The sequence below is a fragment of the Tachypleus tridentatus genome, chromosome 10 (genome assembly GCF_004210375.1).
Source record: "Tachypleus tridentatus isolate NWPU-2018 chromosome 10, ASM421037v1, whole genome shotgun sequence".
Classification (NCBI taxonomy): Eukaryota; Metazoa; Arthropoda; class Merostomata; order Xiphosura; family Limulidae; genus Tachypleus; species Tachypleus tridentatus.
In genome coordinates this window covers 126,526,698-126,554,057 of record NC_134834.1, presented here as the reverse complement: position 1 = coordinate 126,554,057, position 27,360 = coordinate 126,526,698, and the positions used below count along the sequence as shown (strand labels likewise).

At 25.0% G+C, this 27,360-nt stretch overlaps 1 protein-coding gene and 1 long non-coding RNA gene across 7 annotated transcripts in view; one reads left to right on the top strand and one right to left on the bottom strand.

Moving 5' to 3' along the window:
- Window positions 1-5,394, top strand: part of LOC143230261 (proton channel OtopLc-like) — a 45,997-nt gene extending 40,603 nt beyond the window's left edge. For 2 of the 5 annotated variants that reach the window (XM_076463504.1, XM_076463503.1), the window contains exons 6-7: window positions 1,598-1,758; window positions 4,526-5,389. In XM_076463504.1, the coding sequence (XP_076319619.1) occupies window positions 1,598-1,758; window positions 4,526-4,969 (605 nt within the window). In that variant the 3' untranslated portion in view covers window positions 4,970-5,389. Of the gene's footprint in view, window positions 1-1,597; window positions 1,759-4,525 lie in introns of all 5 variants that reach the window. The other 3 variants (XM_076463505.1, XM_076463507.1, XM_076463506.1) reach the window with 3 other exon arrangements.
- LOC143230267 (uncharacterized) overlaps window positions 1-27,360 on the bottom strand; it is a 162,012-nt gene that overhangs the window by 124,592 nt on the left and 10,060 nt on the right. The window lies entirely within an intron of this gene.

Sequence of the window (27,360 nt, the reverse complement as noted above, 5' to 3'; positions counted from 1 at the left end):
CTAACAGTTTCGAGCTTGGAGCCATCGCTAGTTTATAAAAAATGAGGTCGACCGATAAAAATTTTTCTAAGACGTAAACAGGAATTGACTTGTTGGAAGTTTTTGCCGCAATCAAAGATAAAAACCAAAGTTTAGTTGATTTGATCCTTGGTTTGGAGTCTCCTTTGAGAATATTTCAATAATGGTGTATATTAATCACCTATTGGTAACACTAAGCTGTTACCGTTATGATTAATACGGGATCGTGTACTGAATTTTTGCCAGTTTTTCTTCGTCACCAGAAAAAAAGCTAAAGTGAATGGGAAGGAATATAGACATATTTTCTCCTCTGCATTAGTAATTACATAAATATGTTCATCATGTATCGGAATGAAGTAATACCACGTGGTACAATACACTTTATATACCACGTGGTACAATACACTTCATATACCCCGTGGTACAATACACTTTATATACCACGTGGCACAATACACTTTATATATCACGTGGTACAATACACTTTATATACCACGTGGCACAATACACTTTATATACCATGTGGTACAATACACTTTATATACCACGTGGTACAATACACTTCATATACCCCGTGGTACAATACACTTTATATACCACTGACACAATACACTTTATATACCACGTGGCACAATACACTTTATATACCCCGTGGTACAATACACTTTATATACCACTGACACAATATACTTCATATACCACGTTGTACAATACACTTTATATACCCCGTGGTACAATTAACTTTATATACCACGTGGTAAATACACTTCACTTTATATACCACGTAGTACAATACACTTTATATACCACGTGGTACAATACACTTTATTTATATCGAACTTATGACACTATCTAATAAACCGAAAATCCCGTTTGTAATTATGTGATTACTCCATTCTTTCTTGACAAAGACAAAGAGGTAGTAAACTAGTTCACACAGCGAAACTGACCTAAAGTTATGAGGCATGTGGACTTTTGGCTTTAGACTTTTGTTCAACAAGGTAAAATGGGAGAATCTTGACTTACACGTACAACCCATTAGTTCGTGTACTGAGGTTTAATAGGAAAATCTATAATTATATGGTTTCGAATGTATATATTCTATATGGAAACGTTTCTTTGTTCTTTATTTTTGTGACTTTTATCACAGTAAGAAATGAGTGGAATAATTTGTACAACATTTTGAGCGTTGAAAGACAAAAATAAAGCCACGGTATTCCAAAAGTTGCATCCCTTCAGTGGCACAACGGTACGTCTATCGACTTACGCCGTTAGAAACGTGTCTCGATACCCGTGGTGAGCAGAGCACAGATAATCCATTGTGTAGCTCTGTGTTTAACTATTGTACAAACAAACTTAAACATTAAAATACGTAGAGTTTTGTTAGTGAACGTGTGAAATCTTTTACATGAATTATTTTTATTTTTAGGTTATGTAACTTTTCAGAAAATGGAGAAACATTTTGCAGATTTGACAACATATTATCTTCGGTTTTAAATATTTCACTGTGTGTTTGTTCACCAACATTTTAATATGCAATATATTAAATAGGTTTTTCTTACAATTTTCGATCTTTTAGCTTTCGGACTTGGGACGATGGTATACAACGGATTGGAGTTTGGACAGTTCTTTGAGATTCCTTACACGTCCCCGTGTTACACTATCCTGCTAGGAATCAAACCTATTTTGCAAATGCTCTTCACTTTCGCTCAGATGTATTTTATATTTGTTAACGCTCGGGTGAGTTTAAAAATTTTTGTCTGTGGTTTAGTAAAATAATTGTAGTTATTTTTATATATTTCGTTTCTTAAATGAACCCCCTTCAGTGGCACAGCGGTGTGTATGCGGAATTACAACGCTAAAATACAGGTTTCGATACCTGTGGTTGGCAGACAACACATAGCTCATTATGTAACTTTGTACTTAAAACAACAACAACAATAAAAGCCCTCAGTAAACCAGAATTATTTTTATTTACGTTTTCTTTTTTAAGGAGTAGATGGCGCTGCTTCTTGACCGTGTACCATGTTCACAAAGAATTCAAGCTGACAAGCTCAGTTCTTACTAAATATCCATTTGAAATCGTACAAACTGAGAAAATAAATTTTAAGTAGATATATACTAATGTATTTAAAGATATGTAAAATAAAACATTTGTTTCCTTTCAAATGTTCCAGATTAACAATATATATATATATATAACCAGAAATGGCGCAGTTAAACATTTTAACTAAATAGTTAATCTAAAAATATTTTAACTACAAATCTTAATGTAAAAACTATTTTGCTATTTTGCACTGTCACGCATCAAGACAACGATCCCTCCTCTATATTTTAGTAGGTTTTCATTGTCACACATCAAGACAACGATCCCTCCTCTATATTGTAGTAGATTTTCATTGTCACGCATCAAGACAACGATCCCTCCTCTATATTGTAGTAGGTTTTCATTGTCACGCATCAAAACAACGATCCCTCCTCTATATTGTAGTAGGTTTTCATTGTCACACATCAAGACAACGATCCTCCTCTATATTGTAGTAGATTTTCATTGTCACGCATCAAGACAACGATCTCTCCTCTATATTGTAGTAGGTTTCCATTGTCACACATCAAGACAACGATCCCTCCTCTATATTGTAGTAGGTTTTCATTGTCACGCATCAAAACAACGATCCCTCCTCTATATTGTAGTAGGTTTTCATTGTCACGCATCAAAACAACGATCCTCCTCTATATTGTAGTGGATTTTCATTGTCACGCATCAAGACAACGATCCCTCCTCTATATTGTAGTGGGTTTTCATTGTCACGCATCAAGACAACGATCCCTCCTCTATATTGTAGTAGGTTTTCATTGTCACGCATCAAGACAACGATCCCTCCTCTATATTGTAGTAGGTTTCCATTGTCACACATCAAGACAACGATCCCTCCTCTATATTGTAGTAGGTTTTCATTGTCACGCATCAAAACAACGATCCCTCCTCTATATTGTAGTAGGTTTTCATTGTCACGCATCAAGACAACGATCCCTCCTCTATACTGTAGTAGGTTTCCATTGTCACACATCAAGACAACGATCCCTCCTCTATATTGTAGTAGGTTTTCATTGTCACACATCAAGACAACGATCCCTCCTCTATATTGTAGTAGGTTTTCATTGTCACACATCAAGACAACGATCCCTCCTCTATATTTTAGTAGGTTTTATTGTCACGCATCAAGACAACGATCCCTCCTCTATATTGTAGTAGGTTTTCATTGTCACACATCAAAACAACAATCCCTCCTCTATATTGTAGTAGGTTTTAATTGTCACACATCAAAACAACGATCCCTCCTCTATATTGTGGTAGGTTTTCATTGTCACGCATCAAGACAACGATCCCTCCTCTGTATTGTAGTATGTTTCCATTGTCACACATCAATACAACGATCCCTTCTCTATATTGTAGTAGATTTTAATTGTACACGGTGTTCGGTGTGCAGTTGTGTCTGTTAATCAATATATAAGTGCACAGTGACTTTCCGAACGCGCTGCAGTATATTAAAACAACACTAATCGTGTTGTGGTAGACTGGTATTTTGACACATTAAAACATAGATTAGTTAAGAAATGCTCGTGAATGAAAGTTTAATGTCAAAACTGGAAAATATTTATTTATTGGCGTCAACACACTTTCTATATAAAGCAGGACAATTGTTTATTTATTGGCGTCAACACACTTTCTATATAAAGCAGGACAATTGTTTATTTATTGGCGTCAACACACTTTCTATATAAAGCAGGACAATTGTTTATTTATTGGCGTCAACACACTTTCTATATAAAGGAGGACAATTGTTTATTTATTGGCGTCAACACACTTTCTGTATAAAGCAGGACAATTGTTTATTTATTGGCGTCAACACACTTTCTATATAAAGCAGGACAATTGTTTATTTGTTGGCGTCAACACACTTTCTGTATAAAGCAGGGAAATTGTTTATTTATTGGCGTCAACACACTTTCTGTATAAAGCAGGACAATTGTTTATTTATTGGCGTCAACACACTTTCTGTATAAAGCAGGACAATTGTTTATTTATTGGCGTCAACACACTTTCTGTATAAAGCATGACAATTGTCTAACCAAGATTGACCATGAGGTTCTTGTTTATTTCACCTTCACAACAAAAACATTAATCAAGTTTCTAGATAAAGCGTTAATGTTTCCTCATGAAACATTTCTAGTATTAAAGCTTAATATACACGACATAATATTTCAACACAGTCTCCAAAAGAAACGTAATAAGATATTGTTTATAAAAAGAAACCAGCGCCATGTGTTTGCGAAAACGTCAGTTTCTATCATAGCCAAGCTGAAGCCACGTGCATCTTCGTGAATGTTTAACTATTATTTCGTAAGATATTCTTGAAATTGAGTGTGTAAAGTACTTATTGGTTAAGACTAATGTTTAAAATATTGTGTATGATATTCTTAGAAGCTTCGTGTATTTTGGCAGTTGAACATCCACAAATTCAAAGTGATAGCAAGATTTGGTCTGATGCATCTCATTGCCACAAACTTGTGTGTGTGGATCAGGATGCTGGGTAAGGAGACACTGCACGAGATCACGCGTCACCTACTAAAGAAAGGGCACCACGGTTTGCTGGAAGAGTTTATGATGCCCTTCAGAGGTGAGTTACGTCTCGTCCACGCGACATCTGGGACTTCTATATTATTCCTTTTTCATATCTTTTCATTACGTCGTCGTTTTTATGGTAAGGCCCGACATGGCCAAGTGGTTAAGGCGCTCGACTCGCAGTCTGAAGGTCATGGATTCGAATCCTCGTCTCAGCAATCATGCTCACCCTTTCAGCCGTGGGGGAGTTATAAGTTACAGTCAATCCTACTATTCGTTGGTAAAAGAGTAGCCCAAGAGTTTTTGATGGGTGGTGATGACTAGCTGCCTTTCCTCTTGTCGTACACTGTTAAATTAGGGACGGATAGCGCAGATAGCCCTCGTGAAGCTTTGCGCGAAATTAAAAAAATAAACAAACAATTTTATGATAAATCATGTTTGGTTTTATCGGTAGGAGGGGAAGAGCCCATTTTGTGGAATGGGTCGTTTTGCTTGGAGTACATAAATGGGTCGTTTTGCTTGGAGTACAAAAATTGGGTCATTTTGCTTGGAGTATATAAATGGGTCATTTTGCTTGGAGTACATAAATGGTCCAAAATGTGTAGTTTCGTTTATTGGAGGTGAGTAGTCAAGAATGTGCGTTCTCTGAAGGTTGTAATGACTGGTTTGATTTGTTTTGAATTTCGCGCAAAGCCATGCAAGGGCTATCTACCTACGCTAGCCGTTCCTAATTTGGCAGTTTGAGATAGAGGGAAGGCAGCTGGTCATCCCTACCCACCTAACTCTTTGGCTACTCTTTTGCCGATGAATAGTGGGATTGATCGCTACATTATAACGCACCCACGGCTGAAAGGGCGAGTATGTTAGATGGGTTGTAATGATCTAGCTGTTTTTGTAATATTTATTATTAAACCAGACAACCATATATCTTCAAGAAGTATGCTGTTGGTTCATAGTAAAAATATTTTAAGAAAACGTTGATTTGTAAAAAGAAGGAAAAAGTAAACATGTGTCGATACATCGATACTACCCACAGACTTCGTATATCTCTCTCTTTTTATTCGTTGAACAGTCAGTCACTATATTTGTGTTCTTTTGTGAACTCGAGTATAACGAAATTCTCTTTCACACAAGAATCTCCAACTTTCAACAATTTACAAAAAAAAGTCATTTACATATTTAATAGAATTAGAATCAGATATTTACATGTGTAATAGAATTAGAATCAGATATTTACATGTGTAATAGAATTAGAATCAGATATATACATGTGTAATAGAATTAGAATCAGATATTAACATGTGCAATAGAATTAGATATTTACATGTGTAATCGAATTAGAATAAGATATTTACATGTGTAATAGAATTAGAATCAGATATTTACATATGTAATAGAATCAGAATCAGATATTTACATATGTAATAGAAATAGAATCAGATTTTTACATGTGTAATAGAATTAGAATCAGATATTTACATATGTAATAGAAATAGAATCAGATACTTACATGTATAATAGAATTAGAATCGGATATTTACATGTGTAATAGAATTAGAATCAGATATTTACATGTGTAATAGAATTAGAAAAAGATATTTACATGTGTAATAGAATTAGAATCAGATATTTACATGTGTAATAGAACTAGATATTTACATATGTAATAGAATTAGAATCGGATATTTACATATGTAATAGAATTAGAATCAGATATTTACATGTGTAATAGAATTAGAATCAGATATTTACATATGTAATAGAATTAGGATCAGATATTTACATATATAATAGAATTAGAATAAGATATTTACATTTGTAATAGAATTAGAATCACATATTTACATCTGTAATAGAATCACAATCAGATACGTATATATGTAATAAAATTAGAATCAGATATTTATATGTGTAATAGAACTAGATATTTACATATGTAATAGAATTAGAATCAGATATTTACATGTATAATAGAATTAGAATCAGATATTTACATGTGTAATAGAATTAGAATCAGATATTTACATGTGTAATAGAATTAGAAAAAGATATTTACATGTGTAATAGAATTAGAATCAGATATTTACATGTGTAATAGAATTAGAATCAGATATTTACATATGTAATAGAATTGGAATCAGATATCTACATGTGTAATAGAATTAGAAACAGATATTTACATGTGTAATAGAATTAGAATCAGATATTTACATGTGTAATAGAATTAGAATCAGATATTTACATGTGTAGTACAATTAGTATCAGATATATACATATGTAATAGTATCAGATATTTACATGTGTAATAGAATTAGAATCAGATATTTACATGTGTAGTACAATTAGAATCAGATATATACATATGTAATAGAATCAGATATTTACATGTGTAATAGAATTAGAATCAGATATTTACGTGTGTAATAGAATCACAATCATATATTTACATTTGTAATAGAATCACAATCATATATTTACATATGTAATAGAATTAGAATCAGATATTTACATATATAATAGAATTAGAATCAGATATTTAAATATGTGATAGAATCAGAATCAGATATTTACATGTGTAATAGAACTAGATATTTATATATGTAATAGAATTAGAATCAGATATTTACCTGTATAATAGAATTAGAATCAGATATTTACATGTGTAATAGAATTAGAATCGGATATTTATATGTGTAATAAAATTAGAATCGGATATTTACATGTGTAATAGAATTAGAATCAGATATCTACATGTGTAATAGAATTACAAAAAGATATTTACATATGTAATAGAATTAGAATCAGATATCTACATGTGTAATAGAATTAGAAACAGATATTTACATGTGTAATAGAATTAGAATCAGATATTTATATCTGTAATAGAATTAGAATCGGATATTTTCATGTGTAATAGAATTAGAATCAGATATTTACATGTGTAATAGAATTAGAAACAGATATTTACATGTGTAATAGAATTAGAATCAGATATTTACATATGTAATAGAATTAGGATCAGATATCTACATGTGTAATAGAATTAGAAACAGATATTTACATGTGTAATAGAATTAGAATCAGATATTTACGTGTGTAATAGAATCACAATCATATATTTACATTTGTAATAGAATATGAATCAGATATTTACATGTGTAATAGTATCAGATATTTACATCTGTAATAGAATCAGAATCAAATATTTACATGTGTAATAGAATTAGAAACAGATATTTACATGTGTAATAGAATTAGAATCAGATATTTACATATGTAATAGAATTAGGATCATATATTTACATATGTAATAGAATTAGAATCAGATATTTACATATGTAATAGAATTAGAATCACATATTTACATCTGTAATAGAATCACAATCAGATACTTACATATGTAACAGAATTAGAATCAGATATTTATCTGATTGTGATTCTATTACAGAATATAGATTCTATCAGATATTTATCTACACATGTAAATATATATGATCAGATATTTACATATACAGTGGAATTAGAATCAGATATTTACATATGTAATAGAATTAGAATCAGATATTTACATATGTAATAGAATTAGAATCAGATATTTACATGTGTAATAGAATCAGAATCAGATATTTACATATGTAATAGAATTAGAATCAGATATTTACTGATGTAATAGAACTAGATATTTACATATGTAATAGAATTAGAATCAGATATTTACATGTGTAATAGAATCAGAATCAGATATTTACATGTGTAATAGAATCAGAATCAGATATTTACATGTGTAATAGAATTAGAATCAGATATTTACATGTGTAATAGAATTAGAATCAGATATTTACATGTGTAATAGAATTAAAATCAGATATTTACATGTGTAATAGAATCAGAATCAGATATTTACATGTGTAATAGAATAAAAATCAGATATTTACATATGTAATAGAATTAGAATAAGATATTTACATGTGTAATAGAATCAGATATTTACATATGTAATAGAATTAGAATCAGATATTTACATGTGTAATAGAATTAGAAACAGATATTTACATGTGTAATAGAATTAGAATCAGATATTTACATGTGTAGTACAATTAGAATCAGATATATACATATGTAATAGAATCAGATATTTACATGTGTAATAGAATTAGAATCAGATATTTACGTGTGTAATAGAATAACAATCATATATTTACATTTGTAATAGAATCACAATCATATATTTACATATGTAATAGAATAAGAATCAGATATTTACATATATAATAGAATCAGAATCAGATATTTAAATATGTGATAGAATCAGAATCAGATATTTACATGTGTAATAGAACTAGATATTTATATATGTAATAGAATTAGAATCAGATATTTACCTGTATAATAGAATTAGAATCAGATATTTACATGTGTAATAGAATTAGAATCGGATATTTATATGTGTAATAGAATTAGAATCAGATATCTACATGTGTAATAGAATTACAAAAAGATATTTACATATGTAATAGAATTAGAATCAGATATCTACATGTGTAATAGAATTACAAAAAGATATTTGCATATGTAATAGAATTAGAATCAGATATCTACATGTGTAATAGAATTAGAAACAGATATTTACATGTGTAATAGAATTAGAATCAGATATTTATATGTGTAATAGAATTAGAATCGGATATTTACATGTGTAATAGAATTAGAATCAGATATCTACATGTGTAATAGAATTACAAAAAGATATTTACATATGTAATAGAATTAGAATCAGATATCTACATGTGTAATAGAATTAGAAACAGATATTTACATGTGTAATAGAATTAGAATCAGATATTTATATGTGTAATAGAATTAGAATCAGATATTTACATGTGTAGTACAATTAGAATCAGATATATACATATGTAATAGAATCAGATATTTACATGTGTAATAGAATTAGAATCAGATATTTACATGTGTAATAGAATTAGAATCAGATATTTACGTGTGTAATAGAATCACAATCATATATTTACATTTGTAATAGAATAAGAATCAGATATTTACATGTGTAATAGAATCAGATATTTACATCTGTAATAGAATCAGAATCAGATATTTACATGTGTAATAGAATTAGAAACAGATATTTACATGTGTAATAGAATTAGAATCAGATATTTACATATGTAATAGAATTAGGATCATATATTTACATATGTAATAGAATTAGAATCAGATATTTACATATGTAATAGAATTAGAATCACATATTTACATCTGTAATAGAATCACAATCAGATACTTACATATGTAACAGAATTAGAATCAGATATTTATCTGAGTAATGGAACAAGATATTTACATATATAATAGAATTAGAATCAGATATTTATCTGAGTAATGGAACTAGATATTTACATATGTAATAGAATTAGAATCACATATTTACATGTGTAATAGAATCAGATATTTATATATGTAATAGAATTAGAATCAGATATTTACCTGTGTAATAGAATTGGAATCAGATATTTACATGTGTAATAGAATTAAAATAAGATATTTACATTTGTAATAGAATTAGAATCATTTATTTACATGTGTAATAGAATCAGATATTTACATCTGTAATAGAATCAGATATTTACATCTGTAATAGAATCAGAATCAGATATTTACATGTGTAATAGAATCAGAATCAGATATTTACATGTGTAATAGAATCAGAATCAGATATTTACATGTGTAATAGAATCAGAATCAGATATTTACATATGTAATAGAATTAGAATCAGATATTTACATGTGTAATAGAATTAGAATCAGATATTTACATGTGTAATAGAATTAGAATCAGATATTTACATGTGTAATAGAATCAGATATTTACATATGTAATAGAATTAGAATCGGATATTTACATGTGTAATAGAATTAGAATGAGATATCTACATGTGTAATAGAATTACAAACAGATATTTACATATGTAATAGAATTGGAATCAGATATCTATATGTGTAATAGAATTAGAAACAGATATTTACATGTGTAATAGAATTAGAATCAGATATTTACATGTGTAGTACAATTAGTATCAGATATATACATATGTAATAGAATCAGATATTTACATGTGTAATAGAATTAGAATCAGATATTTACATCTGTAATAGAATCACAATCAGATATTTACATATGTAATAGAATTAGAATCAGATATTTATCTGAGTAATGGAACTAGATATTTACATATGTAATAGAATTAGAATCACATATTTACATGTGTAATAGAATCAGAATCAGATATTTACATATGTAATAGAATCAGAATCAGATATTTACATATGTAATAGAATCAGAATCAGATATTTACATGTGTAATGGAATTAGAATCAGATATTTACATGTGTAATAGAATTAGAATCAGATATTTACATTAGTAATAGAATTAAAGTCAGATATTTACATGTGTAATAGAATCAGAATCAGATATTTACATGTGTAATAGAAAAAAAATCAGATATTTACATATGTAATAGAATTAGAATAAGATATTTACATGTGTAATAGAATCAGATATTTACATATGTAATAGAATTAAAATCAGATATCTACATGTGTAATAGAATTAGAAACAGATATTTACATGTGTAATAGAATTAGAATCAGATATTTACATGTGTAATAGAATTAGAATCAGATATTTACATGTGTAATAGAATTAGAATCAGATATTTACATATGTAATAGAATTAGAATCAGATATTTACATGTGTAATAGAATTAGAATCAGATATTTACATGTGTAATAGAATTAGAATCAGATATTTACATGTGTAATAGAATTAGAATCAGATATTTACATATGTAATAGAATTAGAATCAGATATTTACATATGTAATAGAATTAGAATCAGATATTTACATGTGTAATAGAATTAGAATCAGATATTTACATGTGTAATAGAATTAGAATCAGATATTTACATGTGTAATAGAATTAGAATCAGATATTTACATGTGTAATAGAATTAGAATCAGATATTTACATGTGTAATAGAATTAGAATCAGATATTTACATATGTAATAGAATTAGAATCAGATATTTACATGTGTAATAGAATTAGAATCAGATATTTACATGTGTAATAGAATTAGAATCAGATATTTACATGTGTAATAGAATTAGAATCAGATATTTACATGTGTAATAGAATTAGAATCAGATATTTACATGTGTAATAGAATAGAATCAGATATTTACATGTGTAATAGAATTAGAATCAGATATTTACATGTGTAATAGAATTAGAATCAGATATTTACATGTGTAATAGAATTAGAATCAGATATTTACATGTGTAATAGAATTAGAATCAGATATTTACATGTGTAAGAATAGAATCAGATATTTACATATGTAATAGAATTAGAATCAGATATTTACATATGTAATAGAATTAGAATCAGATATTTACATATACAGTGGAATTAGAATCAGATATTTACATATACAGTGGAATTAGAATCAGATATTTACATATGTAATACAATTAGAATCAGATATTTACATGTGTAATAGAATTAGAATCAGATACTTACATATGTAATAGAATTAGAATCATAGATTTACATGTGTAATAGAATTAGATATTTACATATGTAATAGAATTAGAATCAGATATTTACATGTGTAATAGAATCAGATATTTACATATGTAATAGAATTAGAATCAGATATTTACATGTGTAATAGAATTAGAATCAGATATTTACATGTGTAATAGAATCAGAATCAGATATTTACATGTGTAATAGAATTAGAATCAGATATTTACATGTGTAATAGAATCAGAATATTTATTTACATGTGTAATAGAATCAGAATCAGATATTTACATGTGTAATAGAATCACAATCAGATATTTACATATGTAATAGAATCAGAATCAGATATTTACATATGTAATAGAATTAGAATCAGATATTTACATGTGTAATAGAATTAGAATCAGATATTTACATGTGTAATAGAATTAGAATCAGATATTTACATGTGTAATAGAATTAGAATCAGATATTTACATGTGTAATAGAATTAGAATCAGATATTTACATGTGTAATAGAATTAGAATAGAATTAGAATCAGATATTTACATGTGTAATAGAATTAGAATCAGATATTTACATGTGTAATAGAATTAGAATCAGATATTTACATATGTAATAGAATTAGAATCAGATATTTACATGTGTAATAGAATTAGAATCAGATATTTACATGTGTAATAGAATTAGAATCAGATATTTACATGTGTAATAGAATTAGAATCAGATATTTACATATGTAATAGAATTAGAAAAGATATTTACATATGTAATAGAATTAGAATCAGATATTTACATAATAGAATTAGAATCAGATATTTACATGTGTAATAGAATTAGAATCAGATATTTACATGTGTAATAGAATTAGAATCAGATATTTACATGTGTAATAGAATTAGAATCAGATATTTACATATGTAATAGAATTAGAATCAGATATTTACATATGTAATAGAATTAGAATCAGATATTTACATGTGTAATAGAATTAGAATCAGATATTTACATGTGTAATAGAATTAGAATCAGATATTTACATATGTAATAGAATTAGAATCAGATATTTACATATGTAATAGAATTAGAATCAGATATTTACATGTGTAATAGAATTAGAATCAGATATTTACATGTGTAATAGAATTAGAATCAGATATTTACATATGTAATAGAATTAGAATCAGATATTTACATGTGTAATAGAATTAGAATCAGATATTTACATGTGTAATAGAATTAGAATCAGATATTTACATGTGTAATAGAATTAGAATCAGATATTTACATGTGTAATAGAATCAGAATCAGATATTTACATATGTAATAGAATTAGAATCAGATATTTACATGTGTAATAGAATCAGATATTTACATATGTAATAGAATTAGAATCAGATATTTACATGTGTAATAGAATTAGAATCAGATATTTACATGTGTAATAGAATTAGAATCAGATATTTACATGTGTAATAGAATTAGAATCAGATATTTACTTATGTAATAGAATTAGAATCAGATATTTACGTGTTTAATAGAATTAGAATCAGATATTTACATGTGTAATAGAATTAGAATCAGATATTTACATGTGTAGAATAGATATTTACATGAATAGAATTAGAATCAGATATTTACATGTGTAATAGAATCAGAATCAGATATTTACATATGTAATAGAATTAGAATCAGATATTTACATGTGTAATAGAATTAGAATCAGATATTTACATATGTAATAGAATTAGAATCAGATATTTACATGTGTAATAGAATTAGAATCAGATATTTAATAGTAATAGAGAATCAGATATTTACATGTGTAATAGAATCAGAATCAGATATTTACATGTGTAATAGAAACAGAATCAGATATTTACATGTGTAATAGAATTAGAATCAGATATTTACATATGTAATAGAATTAGAATCAGATATTTACATGTGTAATAGAATTAGAATCAGAGATTTACATGTGTAATAAAATTAGAATCAGATATTTACATGTGTAATAGAATTAGAATCAGATATTTACATGTGTAATAGAATTAGAATCAGATATTTACATGTGTAATAGAATTAGAATCAGATATTTACATATGTAATAGAATTAGAATCAGATATTTACATATGTAATAGAATTAGAATCAGATATTTACATATGTAATAGAATTAGAATCAGATATTTACATGTGTAATAGAATTAGAATCAGATATTTACATATGTAATAGAATTAGAATCAGATATTTACATATGTAATAGAATTAGAATCAGATATTTACATGTGTAATAGAATCAGAATCAGATAATTTACAGATATTTACATGTAATAGAATTAGAATCAGATATTTACATGTGTAATAGAATTAGAATTAGATATTTACATGTGTAATAGAATCAGAATCAGATATTTACATATGTAATAGAATTAGAATCAGAGATTTACATGTGTAATAGAATCTAGATATTTACATATGTAATAGAATTAGATATTTACATGTGTAATAGAATTAGAATCAGATATTTACATGTGTAATAGAATTAGAATCAGATATTTACATATGTAATAGAATTAGAATCAGATATTTACATATGTAATAGAATTAGAATCAGATATTTACATGTGTAATAGAATTAGAATCAGATATTTACATGTGTAATAGAATTAGAATCAGATATATACATATGTAATAGAATCAGATATTTACATCTGTAATAGAATTAGAATCAGATATTTACATGTGTAATAGAATTAGAATCAGATATTTACATGTGTAATAGAATCAGAATCAGATATTTACATATGTAATAGAATTAGAATCAGATATTTACATGTGTAATAGAATCAGAATCAGATATTTACATATGTAATAGAATTAGAATCAGATATTTACATGTGTAATAGAATTAGAATCAGATATTTACATGTGTAATAGAATTAGAATCAGATATTTACATATGTAATAGAATTAGAATCAGATATTTACATATGTAATAGAATTAGAATCAGATATTTACATATGTAATAGAATTAGAATCAGATATTTACATATGTAATAGAATCAGAATCAGATATTTACATATGTAATAGAATTAGAATCAGATATTTACAATGTAATAGAATCAGATATTTACATATGTAATAGAATTAGAATCAGATATTTACATGTGTAATAGAATTAGAATCAGATATTTACATATGTAATAGAATTAGAATCAGATATTTACATGTGTAATAGAATCAGATATTTACATATGTAATAGAATTAGAATCAGATATTTACATGTGTAATAGAATTAGAATCAGATATTTACATGTGTAATAGAATTAGAATCAGATATTTACATGTGTAATAGAATTAGAATCAGATATTTACATGTGTAATAGAATTAGAATCAGATATTTACATGTGTAATAGAATTAGAATCAGATATTTACATGTGTAATAGAATTAGAATCAGATATTTACATGTGTAATAGAATTAGAATCAGATATTTACATGTGTAATAGAATTAGAATCAGATATTTACATGTGTAATAGAATTAGAATCAGATATTTACATGTGTAATAGAATTAGAATCAGATATTTACATGTGTAATAGAATTAGAATCAGATATTTACATGTAATAGAATTTACATATAGAATCAGATATTTACATGTGTAATAGAATTAGAATCAGATATTTACATGTGTAATAGAATTAGAATCAGATATTTACATGTGTAATAGAATTAGAATCAGATATTTACATGTGTAATAGAATTAGAATCAGATATTTACATGTGTAATAGAATCAGAATCAGATATTTACATATGTAATAGAATTAGAATCAGATATTTACATGTGTAATAGATAGAATCAGATATTTACATATGTAATAGAATTAGAATCAGATATTTACATGTGTAATAGAATTAGAATCAGATATTTACATATGTAATAGAAGTAGAATTAGATATTTACATGTGTAATAGAATTAGAATCAGATATTTACATATGTAATAGAATTAGAATCAGATATTTACATATGTAATAGAATTAGAATCAGATATTTACATGTGTAATAGAATCAGAATCAGATATTTACATATGTAATAGAATTAGAATCAGATATTTACATGTGTAATAGAATTAGAATTAGATATTTACATGTAATAGAACAGATATTTACATATGTAATAGAATCAGAATAGATTTACATATGTAATAGAATTAGAATCAGATATTTACATGTGTAATAGAATCAGAATCAGATATTTACATATGTAATACAATTAGAATCAGATATTTACATGTGTAATAGAATTAGAATCAGATATTTACATGTGTAATAGAATTAGAATCAGATATTTACATGTGTAGTACAATTAGAATCAGATATATACATATGTAATAGAATCAGATATTTACATCTGTAATAGAATCAGAATCAGATATTTACCTGTGTAATAGAATCAGAATCAGATATTTACATGTGTAATAGAATCAGAATCAGATATTTACATGTGTAATAGAATTAGAATCAGATATTTACATATGTAATAGAATTAGAATCAGATATTTACATGTGTAATAGAATCAGAATCAGATATTTACATGTGTAATAGAATTAGAATCAGATATTTACATGTGTAATAGAATTAGAATCAGATATTTACATGTGTAATAGAATTAGAATCAGATATTTACATGTGTAATAGAATTAGAATCAGATATTTACATTGTAATAGAATTAGAATCAGATATTTACATGTGTAATAGAATTAGAATCAGATATTTACATGTGTAATAGAATTAGAATCAGATATTTACATGTGTAATAGAATTAGAATCAGATATTTACATGTGTAATAGAATCAGATATTTACATATGTAATAGAATTAGAATCAGATATTTACATGTGTAATAGAATTAGAATCAGATATTTACATGTGTAATAGAATTAGAATCAGATATTTACATATGTAATAGAATTAGAATCAGATATTTACATGTGTAATAGAATTAGAATCAGAGATTTACATGTGTAATAAAATGAGAATCAGATATTTACATGTGTAATAGAATTAGAATCAGATATTTACATGTGTAATAGAATTAGAATCAGATATTTACATGTGTAATAGAATTAGAATCAGATATTTACATGTGTAATAGAATTAGAATCAGATATTTACATATGTAATAGAATTAGAATCAGATATTTACATGTGTAATAGAATTAGAATCAGATATTTACATGTGTAATAGAATTAGAATCAGATATTTACATGTGTAATAGAATTAGAATCAGATATTTACATGTGTAATAGAATTAGAATCAGATATTTACATGTGTAATAGAATTAGAATCAGATATTTACATATGTAATAGAATTAGAATCAGATATTTACATGTGTAATAGAATTAGAATCAGATATTTACATGTGTAATAGAATTAGAATCAGATAGAATCAGATATTTACATGTGTAATAGAATTAGAATCAGATATTTACATGTGTAATACAATTAGAATCAGATATATACATATGTAATAGAATCAGATATTTACATCTGTAATAGAATCAGAATCAGATATTTACCTGTGTAATAGAATCAGAATCAGATATTTACATGTGTAATAGAATCAGAATCAGATATTTACATGTGTAATAGAATTAGAATCAGATATTTACATGTGTAATAGAATCAGAATCAGATATTTACATGTGTAATAGAATTAGAATCAGATATTTACATGTGTAATAGAATTAGAATCAGATATTTACATATGTAATAGAATTAGAATCAGATATTTACATATGTAATAGAATTAGAATCAGATATTTACATGTGTAATAGAATTAGAATCAGATATTTACATGTGTAATAGAATTAGAATCAGATATTTACATGTGTAATAGAATTAGAATCAGATATTTACATGTGTAATAGAATTAGAATCAGATATTTACAGATATTTACATGTGTAATAGAATTAGAATAGATATTTACATATGTAATACAATTAGAATCAGATATTTACATGTGTAATAGAATTAGAATCAGATATTTACATATGTAATACAATTAGAATCAGATATTTACATGTGTAATAGAATTAGAATCAGATATTTACATGTGTAATAGAATTAGAATCAGATATTTACATGTGTAATAGAATTAGAATCAGATATTTACATGTGTAATAGAATTAGAATCAGATATTTACATATGTAATAGAATTAGAATCAGATATTTACATGTGTAATAGAATTAGAATCAGATATTTACATGTGTAATAGAATCAGAATCAGATATTTACATGTGTAATAGAATTAGAATCAGATATTTACATATGTAATAGAATTAGAATCAGAGATTTACATGTGTAATAAAATGAGAATCAGATATTTACATATGTAATAGAATTAGAATCAGATATTTACATGTGTAATAGAATTAGAATCAGATATTTACATATGTAATAGAATTAGAATCAGATATTTACATATGTAATAGAATAGATATTTACATATGTAATAGAATTAGAATCAGATATTTACATGTGTAATAGAATTAGAATCAGATATTTACATATGTAATAGAATTAGAATCAGATATTTACATGTGTAATAGAATTAGAATCAGATATTACATTACATAGAATTAGAATCAGATATTTACATTAGAATCAGATATTTACATGTGTAATAGAATTAGAATCAGATATATACATATGTAATAGAATCAGATATTTACATGTGTAATAGAATTAGAATCAGATATTTACATGTGTAATAGAATCAGATATTTACATGTGTAATAGAATTAGAATCAGATATTTACATGTGTAATAGAATCAGAATCAGATATTTACATATGTAATAGAATTAGAATCAGATATTTACATGTGTAATAGAATCAGAATCAGATATTTACATATGTAATAGAATTAGAATCAGATATTTACATGTGTAATAGAATTAGAATCAGATATTTACATGTGTAATAGAATTAGAATCAGATATTTACATGTGTAATAGAATTAGAATCAGATATTTACATGTAATAGAATTAGAATCAGATATTTACATGTGTAATAGAATTAGAATCAGATATTTACATATGTAATAGAATTAGAATCAGATATTTACATGTGTAATAGAATTAGAATCAGATATTTACATGTGTAATAGAATTAGAATCAGATATTTACATGTGTAATAGAATCAGATATTTACAGATATTTACATAATGAATTAGAATAGAATTAGAATCAGATATTTACATGTGTATTAGAAACAGAATCAGATATTTACATGTGTAATAGAATTAGAATCAGATATTTACATATGTAATAGAATTAGAATCAGATATTTACATGTGTAATAGAATTAGAATCAGATATTTACATGTGTAATAGAATTAGAATCAGATATTTACATGTGTAATAGAATTAGAATCAGATATTTACATGTGTAATAGAATTAGAATCAGATATTTACATATGTAATAGAATTAGAATCAGATATTTACATATGTAATAGAATTAGAATCAGATATTTACATGTGTAATAGAATTAGAATCAGATATTTACATGTGTAATAGAATTAGAATCAGATATTTACATGTGTAATAGAATTAGAATCAGATATTTACATGTGTAATAGAATTAGAATCAGATATTTACATGTGTAATAGAATCAGAATCAGATATTTACATATGTAATAGAATTAGAATCAGATATTTACATGTGTAATAGAACTAGATATTTACATATGTAATAGAATTAGAATCAGATATTTACATGTGTAATAGAATTAAATATTTACATGTGTAATAGAATTAGAATCAGATATTTACATGTGTAATAGAATTAGAATCAGATATTTACATGTGTAATAGAATCAGAATCAGATATTTACATGTGTAATAGAATTAGAATCAGATATTTACATATGTAATAGAATTAGAATCAGATATTTACATGTGTAATAGAATTAGAATCAGATATTTACATGTGTAATAGAATTAGAATCAGATATTTACATATGTAATAGAATCAGATATTTACATGTGTAATAGAATTAGAATCAGATATTTACGTGTGTAAGAGAATTAGAATTAGATATTTACATATGTAATAGAATCAGAATCAGATATTTACATATGTAATAGAATTAGAATCAGATATTTACATATGTAATAGAATTAGAATCAGATATTTACATGTGTAATAGAATTAGAATCAGATATTTACATATGTAATAGAATTAGAATCAGATATTTACATATGTAATAGAATTAGAATCAGATATTTACATGTGTAATAGAATTAGAATCAGATATTTACATGTGTAATAGAATTAGAATCAGATATTTACATGTGTAATAGAATTAGAATCAGATATTTACATGTGTAATAGAATCAGAATCAGATATTTACATATGTAATAGAATTAGAATCAGATATTTACATGTGTAATAGAATCAGATATTTACATATGTAATAGAATTAGAATCAGATATTTACATGTGTAATAGAATTAGAATCAGATATTTACATGTGTAATAGAATTAGAATCAGATATTTACATATGTAATAGAATTAGGATCAGATATTTACATATGTAATAGAATTAGAACCAGATATTTACATGTGTAATAGAATTAGAATCAGATATTTACATGTGTAATAGAATTAGAATCAGATATTTACATGTGTAATAGAATTAGAATCAGATATTTACATGTGTAATAGAATCAGAATCAGATATTTACATATGTAATAGAATTAGAATCAGATATTTACATGTGTAATAGAACTAGATATTTACATATGTAATAGAATTGAAATCAGATATTTACATGTGTAATAGAATTAAATATTCACATGTGTAATATAATTAGAATCAGATATTTACATTTGTAATAGAATTAGAATCAGATATTTACATGTGTAATAGAATCAGAATCAGATATTTACATGTGTAATAGAATTAGAATCAGATATTTACATATGTAATAGAATTAGAATCAGATATTTACATGTGTAATAGAATTAGAATCAGATATTTACATGTGTAATAGAATTAGAATCAGATATATACATATGTAATAGAATCAGATATTTACATGTGTAATAGAATTAGAATCAGATATTTACATGTGTAATAGAATTAGAATCAGATATTTACATATGTAATAGAATTAGAATCAGATATTTACATATGTAATAGAATTAGAATCAGATATTTACATGTGTAATAGAATTAGAATCAGATATTTACATGTGTAATAGAACTAGATATTTACATATGTAATAGAATTAGAATCAGATATTTACATATGTAATAGAATTAGAATCAGATATTTACATGTGTAATAGAATTAGAATCAGATATTTACATATGTAATAGAATTAGAATCAGATATTTACATATGTAATAGAATTAGAATCAGATATTTACATATGTAATAGAATTAGAATCAGATATTTACATGTGTAATAGAATCACAATCAGATATTTATATATGTAATAGAATTAGAATCAGATATTTATATGTGTAATAGAACTAGATATTTACATATGTAATAGAATTAGAATCACATATTTACATGTGTAATAGAATCAGAATCACATATTTACATATGTAATAGAATCAGAATCAGATATTTACATGTGTAATGGAATTAGAATCAGATATTTACATGTGTAATAGAATTAGAATCAGATATTTACATTTGTAATAGAATTAAAGTCAGATATTTACATGTGTAATAGAATCAGAATCAGATATTTACATGTGTAATAGAATCAGAATCAGATATTTACATGTGTAATAGAATAAAATCAGATATTTACATATGTAATAGAATTAGAATCAGATATTTACATGTGTAATAGAATCAGATATTTACATATGTAATAGAATTAGAATCAGATATTTACATGTGTAATAGAATTAGAATCAGATATTTACATGTGTAATAGAATTAGAATCAGATATTTACATGTGTAATAGAATTAGAATCAGATATTTACATGTGTAATAGAATTAGAATCAGATATATACATATGTAATAGAATCAGATATTTACATGTGTAATAGAATTAGAATCAGATATTTACCTGTGTAATAGAATCAGAATCAGATATTTACATGTGTAATAGAATCAGAATCAGATATTTACATATGTAATAGAATCAGAATCAGATATTTACATATGTAATAGAATCAGAATCAGATATTTACATGTGTAATAGAACTAGATATTTATATATGTAATAGAATTAGAATCAGATATTTACATGTGTAATAGAATTAGAATCAGATATTTACATGTGTAATAGAATTAGAATCAGATATTTACATGTGTAATAGAATCAGAATCAGATATTTACATTTGTAATAGAATCAGAATCAGATATTTACATATGTAATAGAATTAGAATCAGATATTTACATATGTAATAGAATCAGAATCAGATATTTACATATGTAATAGAATTAGAATCAGATATTTACATGTGTAATAGAACTAGATATTTACATATGTAATAGAATTAGAATCAGATATTTACATATGTAATAGAATTAGAATCAGATATTTACATGTGTAATAGAATTAGAATCAGATATTTACATGTGTAATAGAATTAGAATCAGATATTTACATGTGTAATAGAATTAGAATCAGATATTTACATGTGTAATAGAATTAGAACCAGATATTTACATGTATAATAGAATTAGAATCAGATATTCACATATGTAATAGAATTAAAATCAGATATTTACATATGTAATAGAATTAGAACCAGATATTTACATGTGTAATAAAATTAGAATCAGATATTTACATGTGTACTAGAATTAGAAAAAGATATTTACATGTGTAATAGAATTAGAATCAGATATTTACATATGTAATAGAATTAGGATCAGATATTTACATATGTAATAGAATTAGAATCAGATATTTACATATGTAATAGAATTAGAATCAGATATTTACATGTGTAATAGAATCAGAATCAGATATTTACATATGTAATAGAATTAGAATCAGATATTTACATGTGTAATAGAACTAGATATTTACATATGTAATAGAATTAGAATCAGATATTTACATGTGTAATAGAATTAGAATCAGATATTTACATATGTAATAGAATTAGAATCAGATATTTACATGTGTAATAGAATTAGAATCAGATATTTACATGTGTAATAGAATTAGAATCAGATATTTACATGTGTAATAGAATTAGAATCAGATATTTACATGTGTAATAGAATCAGATATTTACATATGTAATAGAATTAGAATCAGATATTTACATGTGTAATAGAATCAGAATCAGATATTTACATATGTAATAGAATTAGAATCAGATATTTACATGTGTAATAGAATTAGAATCAGATATTTACATGTGTAATAGAATTAGAATCAGATATTTACATGTGTAATAGAATCAGAATCAGATATTTACATATGTAATAGAATTAGAATCAGATATTTACATGTGTAATAGAATTAGATATTTACATATGTAATAGAATTAGAATCAGATATTTACATGTGTAATAGAATTAGAATCAGATATTTACATGTGTAATAGAATTAGATATTTACATATGTAATAGAATTAGAATCAGATATTTACATGTGTAATAGAATCAGATATATTTACATATGTAATAGAATTAGAATCAGATATTTACATGTGTAATAGAATTAGAATCAGATATTTACATATGTAATAGAATTAGAATCAGATATTTACATGTGTAATAGAATCAGAATCAGATATTTACATGTGTAATAGAATCAGAATCAGATATTTACATATGTAATAGAATTAGAATCAGATATTTACATATGTAATAGAATTAGAATCAGATATTTACATGTGTAATAGAATTAGAATCAGATATTTACATGTGTAATAGAATTAGAATCAGATATTTACATATGTAATAGAATTAGAATCAGATATTTACATATGTAATAGAATTAGAATCAGATATTTACATGTGTAATAGAATTAGAATCAGATATTTACATGTAATAGAATAAATCAGATATTTACATGTGTAATAGAATTAGAATCAGATATTTACATATGTAATAGAATTAGAATCAGATATTTACATATGTAATAGAATTAGAATCAGATATTTACATGTGTAATAGAATTAGAATCAGATATTTACATATGTAATAGAATTAGAATCAGATATTTACATGTAATAGAATTAGAATCAGATATTTACATATGTAATAGAATTAGAATCAGATATTTACATGTGTAATAGAATTAGAATCAGATATTTACATGTGTAATAGAATCAGAATCAGATACTTACATATGTAATAGAATTAGAATCAGATATTTACATGTGTAATAGAATTAGAATCAGATATTTACATATGTAATAGAATTAGAATCAGATATTTACATGTGTAATAGAATTAGAATCAGATATTTACATGTGTAATAGAATTAGAATCAGATATTTACATGTGTAATAGAATTAGAATCAGATATTTACATGTGTAATAGAATTAGAATCAGATATTTACATGTGTAATAGAGAATCAGATATTTACATGTGTAATAGAATTAGAATCAGATATTTACATGTGTAATAGAATTAGAATCAGATATTTACATGTGTAATAGAATTAGAATCAGATATTTACATGTGTAATAGAATTAGAATCAGATATTTACATGTGTAATAGAATCAGAATCAGATATTTACATACATGTAATAGAATTAGAATCAGATATTTACATGTGTAATAGAATTAGAATCAGATATTTACATGTGTAATAGAATTAGAATCAGATATTTACATGTGTAATAGAATTACAATCAGATATTTACATGTGTAATAGAATTAGAATCAGATATTTACATGTGTAATAGAATTAGAAACAGATATTTACATGTGTAATAGATTTAGAATCAGATATTTACATGTGTAATAGAATTAGAACAGATATTTACATATGTAATAGAATTAGAATCAGATATTTACATGTGTAATAGAATTAGAATCAGATATTTACATGTGTAATAGAATTAGAATCAGATATTTACATGTGTAATAGAATCAGATATTTACATATGTAATAGAATTAGAATCAGATATTTACAAGTGTAATAGAATCACAATCAGATACTTACATATGTAATAGAATTAGAATCAGATATTTACATGTGTAATAGAATCAGAATCAGATATTTACATATGTAATAGAATTAGAATCAGATATTTACATGTGTAATAGAATCACAATCAGATACTTACATATGTAATAGAATTAGAATCAGATATTTACATGTGTAATAGAATTAGAATATTTACATATGTAATAGAATTAGAATCAGATATTTACATGTGTAATAGAATCAGAATCAGATATTTACATATGTAATAGAATTAGAATCATAGATTTACATGTGTAATAGAATTAGATATTTACATATGTAATAGAATTAGATATTTACATATGTAATAGAATTAGAATCAGATATTTACATGTGTAATAGAATCAGATATTTACATATGTAATAGAATCAGAATCAAATATTTATATATGTAATAGAATTAGAATCAGTTATTTACATATGTAATAGAATTAGAATCAGATATTTACATGTAATAGAATTAGAATCAGATATTTACATGTGTAATAGAATTATCATACGTGAATAGAGATATTTACATGTGTAGAATTAGAATCAGATATTTACATATGTAATAGAATTAGAATCAGATATTTACATGTGTAATAGAATTAGAATCAGATATTTACATGTGTAATAGAATTAGAATCAGATATTTACATGTGTAATAGAATTAGAATCAGATATTTACATGTATAATTAGAATCAGATATTTACATATGTAATAGAATTAGAATCAGATATTTACATGTGTAATAGAATTAGAATAGAATCAGATATTTACATGTGTAATAGAATTAGAATCAGATATTTACATATGTAATAGAATTAGAATCAGATATTTACATGTGTAATAGAATTAGAATTACAGATTAGAATCAGATATACATATGTAATAGAATTTTACATATGTAATAGAATTAGAATCAGATATTTACATGTGTAATAGAATCACAATCAGATACTTACATATGTAATAGAATTAGAATCAGATATTTACATGTGTAATAGAATCACAATCAGATACTTACATATGTAATAGAATTAGAATCAGATATTTACATGTGTAATAGAATTAGAATCAGATATTTACATACATGTAATAGAATTAGAATCAGATATTTACATGTGTAATAGAATTAGAATCAGATATTTACATGTAATAGAATTAGAATTCAGATATTTACATATGTAATAGAATTAGAATCAGATATTTACATATGTAATAGAATTAGAATCAGATATTTACATGTGTAATAGAATCAGAATCAGATATTTACATATGTAATAGAATTAGAATCAGATATTTACATGTGTAATAGAATTAGAATTAGATATTTACATGTGTAATAGAATCAGAATCAGATATTTACATCTGTAATAGAATCAGAATCAGATACTTACATATGTAATAGAATTAGAATCAGATATTTACATGTGTAATAGAATCACAATCAGATACTTACATATGTAATAGAATCACAATCAGATATTTACATTTGTAATAGAATTAGAATCAGATATTTACATGTGTAATAGAATTAGAATCAGATATTTACATGTGTAATAGAATCAGAATCAGATATTTACATGTGTAATAGAATCAGAATCAGATATTTACATGTGTAATAGAATTAGAATCAGATATTTACATGTGTAATAGAATTAGAATCAGATATTTACATGTAATAGAATTAGAATCAGATATTTACATGTGTAATAGAATTAGAATCAGATATTTACATATGTAATAGAATCAGATATTTACATGTTAGAATCAGAATCAGATATTTACATAGTAATAGAATCAGAATCAGATATTTACATGTGTAATAGAATCAGAATCAGATATTTACATGTGTAAAGAATTAGAATCAGATATTTACATGTGTAATAGAATT